Source organism: Octodon degus, unplaced genomic scaffold (assembly GCF_000260255.1).
Source record: "Octodon degus isolate 3935 unplaced genomic scaffold, OctDeg1.0 scaffold00250, whole genome shotgun sequence".
Classification (NCBI taxonomy): domain Eukaryota; kingdom Metazoa; phylum Chordata; class Mammalia; order Rodentia; family Octodontidae; genus Octodon; species Octodon degus.
Genome location: NW_004524826.1, coordinates 156,706 through 167,310, shown reverse-complemented (window position 1 = coordinate 167,310; position 10,605 = coordinate 156,706). Strand labels below are relative to the sequence as shown.

At 36.0% G+C, this 10,605-nt stretch overlaps 1 protein-coding gene across 1 annotated transcript in view; it reads right to left on the bottom strand.

Moving 5' to 3' along the window:
• Positions 1 to 10,605, bottom strand: part of LOC101569192 (dimethylaniline monooxygenase [N-oxide-forming] 5-like) — a 22,284-nt gene that overhangs the window by 2,382 nt on the left and 9,297 nt on the right. Inside the window, exons 4-7 of the mRNA XM_004646057.1 lie at positions 9,394 to 9,536; positions 7,814 to 8,013; positions 5,699 to 6,048; positions 1,759 to 1,831 (exon numbers count right to left, since the gene is read on the bottom strand). Coding sequence (XP_004646114.1) covers positions 1,759 to 1,831; positions 5,699 to 6,048; positions 7,814 to 8,013; positions 9,394 to 9,536 — 766 coding nt within the window. The remainder of the gene's footprint in view (positions 1 to 1,758; positions 1,832 to 5,698; positions 6,049 to 7,813; positions 8,014 to 9,393; positions 9,537 to 10,605) is intronic.

Here is a 10,605-nt window from a genome sequence, read left to right as displayed (position 1 = left end):
AAGAACTGGGATTACAGGCGCATGTCACTACGCCAGCTCAACTGCTATCTCAGCGCACCCAGGGATGGGGCTGGCACAGCAGGCCCAGGGATCGAACCCCTGGTTCCTGCACCCACTTGTAAGGGCTTTAATCCACTGAGCTATTTGGCCAGCCCATTTGATGCTGAATCAAAAGGATTGCCAAAATCTGAGTTCAAAACAAGCCAGGGCAGCATAGTAAGCTCTTACTTCAGATAACAACAACCATAAAAGCAATCATAACAAACAACAACAGATCATATCAAATTAAATAAAAAACAAAAGAGCAAAATCTCTAAAACTGCTGGGAGATTAGTTATTATTGAAGAAAAATATCGTAAAATGTGAATAAGCCAAGTAGCCAAATGAAAAAACTAAAAAGAAGCACAAAATTAGGATAAAAAGTGATTATAAAGCACTAATTAGGGTTAAATACTAATCTCATGAAGTCAGGAAAAGACAAGTTGAGAGCTCAATATTAAGCTGGCTATTTGAAAATGTAAAATAAACAGTGAAATAGTCAACTCTCTTAAGCCACATAAAAAGAAAGCATAAACTCTATACAAAAATAAATCAGAAAGGGATATTGAAGAGATGTATGAAAGTTCAAAATGAGACAATATTGTGTATGCTTAAAATTTGCAAAATTAAGGGCCGGGGAGATGGCTCAGTGGAATAAGAGCTTCCCTGGCAAGTGCAAGGGCCTGAATTCAATCCCGGGTTCTGAAAAAAAAAATTGCAAAATTAGAACATGTTAATTTTTCAATAAAGGAAGGGACTTGACATAAGAATGCAAGTAAGCCAACAATGCTGGAAACAAAGAAAAATGTATTGAGTTATTTCTAAAATAAATATTGCTCTCCATACTTATATTAATTATTTTACATTGTTAATGAACTTGAAATCCTACATAAGTCAATTTAAGGTTTTTTTGAGTATTAAAAATCACTAATTATTTTCCATTCTTTGTATAAGGCTAGCATATGCTTGACAACACAATATAATGAAAATAAAATAAAAAGGAGCAAAGAAGAAAAAGTCACAGGCAAGTTCCATTTATGAATATAGTTGCAAAAGCTATAAATGTAACTGTACAAAATGGAATTAAGCAGTGTTTTAAAAATCATCAGAGACAGTGATCAAATAATGTTTACTTATGGGCCTTAAGAAATGTTTATCTTTTTTTTTTTTTTTTTTTTTTGCATTTTAGTAAAGGATCTACAGAGTGTTCAAGGTCTTACTACTAGATCGGACTCCTAGTGTATCTTATTAAACTACTCTTGATTATACATTTAAAAGTGTAGTGTATGACTTTTCTTTAGATTCTGAATATAGCTAATGTCTCATTAGTGTCTGTGACCTCACTTTTTAGACAAGAAGTGTTTCCTCTGTGTCCTAGTCAGACTTACTTTGTCAATTATTCATTGTGCAGGCTGGATAGGATGTGGCTGTTCAGAAAGGAAGGAGATTTCTGTTCTATAGTCAGGCAATTATTATGCATGTCCTCTATTATTCAATATGATGTCACTGAACAAAAATTATCAAATCTCACTGAGGTAGGCTCAGTCTACCATAATGAGAAATACAAATATATATAAATATAAAAAATTCTGCCTAGATTTTTTTTTTTGGTACTGGGGATCAAACTCAAGACCTTGCTCTTGCCAGGCAGGTGCTTATGCTATATCCCAGACCCTGTGCCTTGATTTAATTTTCTTCATTAACAGTTAGGTTTCTTACATTTTTGTCAGTTCCTTTCTCTTCCTTATGATGTCAGCCATCATGTCGTGCTCTGAGGGTAGTTTTTTCAGTCCTAAGAAGAGATAGACATTTAATGATATCAGGAAGCCTGGAGGAGATAAGTAAGCAAAAAGAATGATTTTGCAGAATAATTATAACAGGTGTTGTGGAACTCTTGAAGCCCAGGGAAACATCATTCTCAGGTTGTTGGGAGAGGGTGTCAGATTTATACCACCAGCAGTAGATTTTTTAGTTGTTTCTCAGTTTAAATCCATAGTGGAAATTCTTGACCATTAACACTCCCCCACAATGTGCTTTTGGTGGGAACATAAAATTAGTGTAGATTTATGAAATAGTGTGAGATTTTGATTCATGTATGTAGAAGGTAATAATCAACAGAGGTAGTAAGGGCAACTTGCATAATTACCTTCTTCATTATCACTTATTTTTAAATAATTTTATTGAGAAAAAATAGTAATGAGACAGTTTCAAAACCGATCAGTAGGACAGTTTCAATAATTAATATATTGCATATTGTCTTCGTAGTGGTTATTTATAGTACAAGATGCAGACATGATATCCTGCCCACAAACACTATTGGAGTAAATCTTTCTTCTCATTGAATTAAGAGAAAGTAGCTGTATATCTATCCTATTTTGAATATATAGATACAAAATGGTCCTTAATTTGTATCCCCCTTTTTGTTTAGTTTTTTCAGAGAAGAGTATTCCATTGCCATTTAAATATTGCAGGTACCTAAATTCAGCAAAATATTCCAATATAGTCCAGTAGTCCATAATAGTAGTGGGTTATCCATAGAACTGGCAATGTCAGAAGTTGTTGACTTGAGCCTTTTACAGCTCAGCCTATTAATATGGCCTTATTTTTTATACTTAATTTTATACTTATTTTTAATGGTATGTACATTTGAGATTTTCTTCTGAGAATTGTACTTTGAAGTATATATGTATCATTGTTACTTATATTCACCTTTGTGTGCCTTTGGAAACAAGAATTTATCTTCCAATCTGACTGTAACATTTTACCAATGGGTAACCACTATTCTAGTCTCAATTTGTACGAGATCAACTTTCAAACATTCCCCCTAAGTGATCCCATCCAATGTTTGTCTCTGTGTCTTAATGTAAAATTAGCTTCTAACTCTAATGCTGCAATTTCATTCTTTTTATGGCTAATATTTCATAATAGATATCATTTTTCAGTCTCTGGCAATATAACTGTCAAATTACTGTATATATCATATAGCATCACATTTAGATTGAGTCTATATTTTATTTTATTATTGTTATTTTTAAAAATGTATTTAGTACAGGGTCTATAGGGTCTCACTACATAGATTGGTGTCATAGTGATTCTTTCGTTTTCAGCTTCCCAAGCACTGGGATTACAGGCATGTGCCACCACACCCAGTCTCAATTGCAGTCTCAGAGCATCCTGGAGATGGGGCTGGCATGGCAAGGCATGCTTCCACTGTGCTCTGCCTATGCAGGCACTTTAGTCTGCTGAGCTGTCTGGCTGGCCCCCACACCCTATTTTAAATGGTGATGTAATAATCTTCTAGAGAAGCTGCAAACTCCAGTGTGACTTGTATCAGAGCATGTGGAACCCTTTCGGTTCATGAAGTGTGCAGTACTGGAAAGCTCCTAGCCCAGCAATAACTGACTTCCATAAAAACATAAACAAATGTTCCTTGAGAAGTGATTTACATATGCATTTGTATGTCAGAAAGGGAAGGGAAGGGCAAGTGAAGATTAGGGTGGGAGAAAATACATGGAAATCAAGAGAACAGAGGGAAAGGAATGGGCTCATTCTCTTCTAACTTGTTCTCATTGCCTGCTATGACCTGGAGGCACGATGCTACCTTGCAGGCTCATTGCATTTCCCTGCTCAAGTTCTGGAAGTAGTAAATCTTCCAGCTTACTTCCTGACGTGGTGGCATATTGAATTTGCAACTTCTATCCAAAGAACAAGGGCATAGCCCAAGCCCTTAGGCCTTCTTCATAGTATTCTAGAGAAAAAAATAACTTGGACTCCCTGTGACAGAGCCGTGACTGGGCAAACATACACCTAGCCTTTGTAAATGATTCTCCCTTGTGAAGGATGTCCTGGTCATGAGATGGATACACAGGCCATCCTCCTGGTGAAATAAACATCCCATGAAAAGCAGAGTGTTAGCATCAACATCCAGTCATCAGATGTCTTACAAATGAACTTTAGAAGATGAAGTGTGTAAAACAGAAAAGGAACAGACTTGCAAAATAGAAGGGCCATCTAATACATTAAAGCTCTATTTTACACTAGCATCAATTATTCTCCTAGGTAACCAAAGCAATATGAGCATATGCTCATTAAGGACACATATTAGGTGCTGATGGCAGCATTGTTTGTAGCTCTAAATGCCCACTAACAGAGAATGGGCAATGTGTGAATATATTTATCTATATCCACACATTTAGTGGATGAGTCTGTTGGATACTATATACCACAGAAAACAAATGGCCACAAGATATTGATACATTTCACAAATGTGAAAGAAAAAAGGAAGCCAAACACAATGGAATTCATATTCTTTGATTTCATTAAAATAAAAAGGAAAAACAAAACAAATCTTTCCAATTATAATAGGTATATCTGTTATCTTTGGTATTGGAAGACAGTGAATTAGGAAAAGAACATAAGGGGAGCTTGTGTGGGATAGTCATGATTTTCTTTTTAAAACCTACACAATCGTTGAAAGGGGTATATGTATTCAAGATTCAACACTCTAGGATGCTATACATTAATTATATGTACACTTTTCTACATATATATTATAGTAAAATAAATCTTTAGAAAGTCTTATTTTTAAAAGATAAATAGATATGAATAGAGAACTGAAAGTATGCATGACAAATGATTGGTTAGTCACTGCTCTTTATGGTCTCCCCCATGTCAAGCATGTGTCATTTTTCAACATTCACTAATGTCATTAGTTTGTGACTTTATTTCTAGAAATGAATTGATTTGCAAGGAGAAGGAGTAGGAAGCCAACATACCAAAGTAGAGCTATGCTGAAGAGATTTTAAAATAAGAATCAAATAAGTTACTACCTAAAATGATATCAGTGAGAGAACAGACATGTGAGTTAAGAAAATAGTGAAGAAGAGAAAAACAGCATAAGCCATCACATAGTCTCTTCTGACAGTGAAAATTAGTGCACTTTATGATTTCCTGACTTGCCTAATAGGTAATGTCATGTCTCAGAAGGTAGAAGATTTAGTTAGGGCAGCCTTGTATTACACTGAGACCCATCAGGAAAGAACTGTCCTGACAAGGGATAATGCTGACGTGATCAGAGTTACTTGGGAATGTAAAAGAAAGAGTTCCATGTGATTGAACTAGTTCATTCTCTGGTTCTCAGAATCTATGGTGCAGCTATGTCAAACCTGAGTTCTTTATGGAACTCGAGGAATTTTGTTTTACTCAGAAGCATCAATTTGAGTGAGAACTTGGAAAATGAGTCAACAATATAGACACAGAGTTGGAGTTCATTATCAAAGTAAAATTTCATCACCTTTTGGAAATATATTCATAGTAGGTTCTCTTTGTTTTACTACCTTAGCCAATTTCTAATTTCATAAAGCCTCACCCAGTATTAGTTTTCTATGGAAAAAACTAGGTATAGCTGCTCAATATGCAAATCTAACTTGACTAGAGTTTCATGTGTTTTCTGCTTTATTTCTTGGCTGATTAGAAGAATTCTTTTAGAAAATATAAGTCAAAATTCAAGAGAGTCCAGAAGTAATATAATTCTAATGGTGAAATTTTGGTTATCTTGATATAAAGGGAGAGATAAATTGATAGGAACACTTCTAATTTTTTTATGATCTCAGTGCATAATTAAAAGTACACTTTGCTTATGGAGAACACCTACACATACCTTTGAATATGTGAACAACCCATCGGCTTTGCATTTCTGATGTGGGAATAGTGGCTCCTATTGGCTGGACTATGCCAATGAAAGCTAGTGTTGGCTTCTCTAGCTTAGGGGGGAAGACAAATTTAAACATGGTGCGCTGGCTGTCCAGGATTGCTGGGTCATCCTCCAAGAAAGGGAAAGAGAATTTGTAGCCAGTGGCAAAGAGAACAACATCAACGCTTTCTTCAGTACCATCTTCAAAGATGGCGGATGTGTCAGTGAACTCCTTCACGTTTGATTTGATCAGCACTCTCCCGGTAATTATGTGATTTGCCAGATCATCACCAACGGTGGCCTGGTGGCTGAGAAATCTACACAACAAGAATGTATCATGAACTGAGTATACATTTTCTTCACAAAAAATTTACGGTAGGAAAACATTCAGGAAATAACTATAACATTTCAATTATTTTAATATTCTTTATTGGTAGTCCTGAAGGTTGATACAGTTGATTGGTTCAAAACTGCACTTTGAGAATCAGAACTACTAATCCTGATGATCCATAGCTATGGTGCCTTTGATAAGTCATGAAGTACTTTAACCTTAGTTTTCTTTACTGCAACAGCCATAATTATATAGAATATAATAATGACATAGTAACTATGTAAGATATAAGGCCTATAATGATATAGTCATGTACATATGGGATATCTTTGTAGATACATATATAGCCCATAACATAGCTATTTAGGACCTAGGAATAATAATAATGATACAAGCATCATAACAATGACATAAAAGATTAATTCTGCCAATCACATGAAAATACATATTAAAGTATTTTTAGCCGGCAATATTTTTATGCTATACTAACCCAATTACATTGTGCTAGTCAGTTGGTAATGTACTAAATATTTTTAGATAATATTTTCATTGTTAGCATAGTCCTTTTCTCTTGATATCATGTACAAGTGGACATTAATTAGTCATGAGTATTTTTCAAAGGCATCTGTGGTACAACCGTATGATTTTAAGTTTGGATCATCAAATTAATGGAAAAATTTGTGTTCAGTGACACTCAGATCACTGGCAACTATAATAGAAAGCTTGAATTAAGGATTAGCAGCAAGATGTCATATTCTCAGGTCTATATTATTCTTTATTTTTAACCAGGGATTGAACTCAGGCCCTTGCACTTGCCAGAGAAGCACCCACCCCACTAAGCCATCTCCCCGACCCCCTATATTATTCTTAAGTATGTATTCTATATTCTGAATAATTTCTCCATATAAAAGAAACTAGTCATCCATGTTACCTCTGTGAGTCATAATTATGTATGTATCCGTGAGATACATTGTATAACCCTTTTTATCTTGTTATGGACTGTATATTAATTCAATCTTTATTATTTTGGGGGTAGATTTAAAATCTTTAGTACAGGAAGTTCTTTAGGGCAAAATAGAAGAGCACCAAGAATGAATACATAAATAATATCGTGTTTTAATGATCAGGTAGAAGAAAAGACCCAAGAAGGAAAGAGTGGACACAGGTGAGAATCCAAGATGGGAGATATGGGCAAAAGGGGGATGAGACATAAGAGGAGTTTGGTCTGTAGTTACAGAATGGGCCTTGGATGGCATTTTGGGGTGCAGCTGGGGGTGTGGATGGCACAGACATAGTAGGGTCCAGGACAGGGGAGGAGGTCAGAATGTTACACATCACATGTTGAAAATGTTCTGATTGATAGTTGATTTGGAGGTAACTTTGGAATCATAGTGTAGAATTTAGGGAATTAACTGAAAGCAGTTGACAAATAAAAATGAGTGGTAGGAGCATGCCACAGTGAGATAGTCTGAATCTCAGAGGAGCCAGGCATTTAAGAGCCTACTCCTCTTCTCGTCACCCATACATCTCTTTCTTATATCTTAGTGGAGTGACCAAGAGCCACTTGAATATTCTCCTTCAAAATCTACCAAGAGCTAGAGACATAGCTCAGTAGTAAAGCATACCTCTAATCCTGTTTTCGGCCATGATTTAACCCTAAGCACTGGACAAGAAATTTCTTATGGCACACTACAGATTATAGATTTTACTGTCCATTAGCTTAAAAGTGTAGATTAAATCCTAGATCTTACCTGTGTTTGGGCTGTAGCCCGTAATTGGCATGGTTAAACTTTGCATTTAATTTATTCTCTGCCCATCTGTTGATCAGGAATGTAGGCCAGAATTTCTGCACTATTCTATTGTAACGAGTGAAGAGTGTGACATCCATGGGATTTCCATTATCCCAAACCCGATTCCATATCCATGTACCTCGTCGTGTGCTGAGGAAAACCTGCAAGAGAGGAGTGGTGGCCCCGTGACAGTTTTGTTTCCTATCGCCTCAGTTTAAAATACCTTTTCTTATTCATTCTTCTGCCCTTCCTGTTCTCTCACTCTAACAGATATGGTTACTTCAAGCCCTTCCAATTCAATTATTTGTCACAGATTTATTTCTAATGCAGTGTTTTCTCTAGCTCCTCTAGATGCCTGGAATCTCTGATATCCCAGCAAGTGAAAAGAAATGTTAACACAAATAAGTTGTGTTGGGAATTAGATATCAGTATTCCTGCTCTCTTTAAACTCTGTCAAGGGAGACATATCTGAACACAAAATTGGGGCTAAGTATAAAAATATAGTGAAAAAATTTGCAAAAGCCCCATGGTAAAATGTATAAAGTGCATGAGAGACAGAATATGTATTTTGAATTGTTTTACTCTCTACTTTGAATCATTTAACTAACTCACTAAAAAAAGCCTTCAGGATTTTAAAGAAAATATGAGCTTCAGAGATCAAGAGTTGCAGAGATCTTTGACTTATAGCAGTGTGAACCTGAATTGATTAGACAGTTCTCATACAGAAAACTTTAAGTATGGGAAGTCTTACAACTGTTTTTGGAAATCCTGAATCAACACAAATAATTGACTTTGAATTATGAGGTTATCCCTCCATATAATTAAAGAGTTCATGATATTCTATGTAGAGAAAAGTAATTGCTCTTTTTTTACTTGATAAAATTCTGGGCTTGGGGAGATAGCTCAACAGTTTAAGTGCCTGCCTTTCAAGGACCTGGGTTCAATCCCTGGTACCACATGCTGTGCTGACCCTGGAACCCCAGGCATGCCATGCTGGCCACTGAAACTGGGTGTGGTGATGCACACCTGTAATCCCAGCAATGGGAAGGGTGAGACAGAAGGATTACTATGAGTCTGAACTGCATAGTGAGACCCTGTATCAAAATAAAAATTAAAATTAAAAAATAAAATTCTGCTCCATTCACAGTACTTCATTCATACACCAGCAGTACATTTCTACCCATGCATGTATGTTTTTTGTTTAAACTTTATTTCCCCATGAAAGCTATGCTGATTTTTATTGTTGTAAACTTCATTTCAGATTGAAAAGTTCCCTTTTGATAGTGTATATTTATACCTAACTCTAGTTTGTTTTATTTCATGACTCCAATGCATTATGATATAGAACACTAGTATTATTTTGATGTGTCTTATTTTATTTACTTCTGTAAATCCAGAAGAAAACGTGGGTCAGTGCCTTGCTGTGGTAGCAGGTGAAGTTGGGATACTATCACTAAGCAACTGGGAAAGTCTAGACTCACGTGCCAGACTGCAAAAGTCAAGCTCATACCAAAGCACAGAATCAGGGTCCGGGGTCAAACCTGTTCAGCGACACGACTGATTTCTCCAGCCACATCAGCTCCGGAATTCCCGATGCCAATCACAACCACTCTTTTTCCTACAAAATCATCTGGGTGCTTGTACTCCCAACTGTGGAGACATCTGCCTCTGAACTTCTGGATCCCTAGAAGGAAAGGGTTGAATACCCGTGTCACAAACAGAAATGGGGAAGGCTGCTCAGCAAAATTTTCTCATAAACTTAAAATGCATGTTAGTTAAATACTATCCTCATGTGTTGCCAGTTTGACAGAATGATATTATCTAAGGAACAAAATATTCAAGGACAAGAATAATATGATAAGACCAAAATAGAAGTTCCTTAGCATTTCTTTTTTAAAAATTCAATTTCATATTTGCCCAATATGATGCCTCTTATGAGCTCAGGAACTGACGTTTTTCTTACTTTCTACTTATATATGAAGTAGGGTCCTTACTTTTTGTGGTTTGGTGAAGCGATGCACAACTGTGTAAAGGCACTTAGCAATATACAAGCAGGACTGTTCAAAGGAAATTGAAAGCAAACAATATATGGAGTTAAAATTTTATAGTAATATATTAAAATGGTATGTGCTATTTAATTGTAGTGATATATTTTATTTAACTCAACACAATCTGTAAAGTTACTCTGCAGAAAGGTTTTATACAGTTTTACTATAATTTTATTTTTTATGTATTTAGTACAGGGTCTACAGGATTTCACTATACAGATCAGAGTCATAGTGATACTTCCTGTTTTTCACTCTCCCAAATGCTGGGAGTACAGGCGTAGGCCACAATGCCAGGTTTCATTTGCAGTCTCAGAGTGCCCCGGGAGCGGGGCAGGCACTGCAGGGTGAGGATCCAACCCCTGGCCCCTGCATCTGCCAAACCAGGCACTTTAATCCACTGAGCTATTTTACTGGCCCTGGTGTGTGTAGTTTACATGGAAAGCATACTCAGTTCATGCAGCCACTTTTCAAGTGTTTATGACTGACATGTGGCTATTGGATTCCTTGTGGAACAATGTGAGCCTTGAGTATTAGGAATTTAATACTCCATGCCTAGCTTACTAGTATTTTATTTTTTTTCAAAATTTTATTGATAAACAGATAGCAATGAGACAGTTTCAAATCAAATTGGAAGTACAGTTTCAACAAATAACACACTGCATATATTCTTCTTAGTGGTTAATTGCTGTACAAGATGTGGACTTG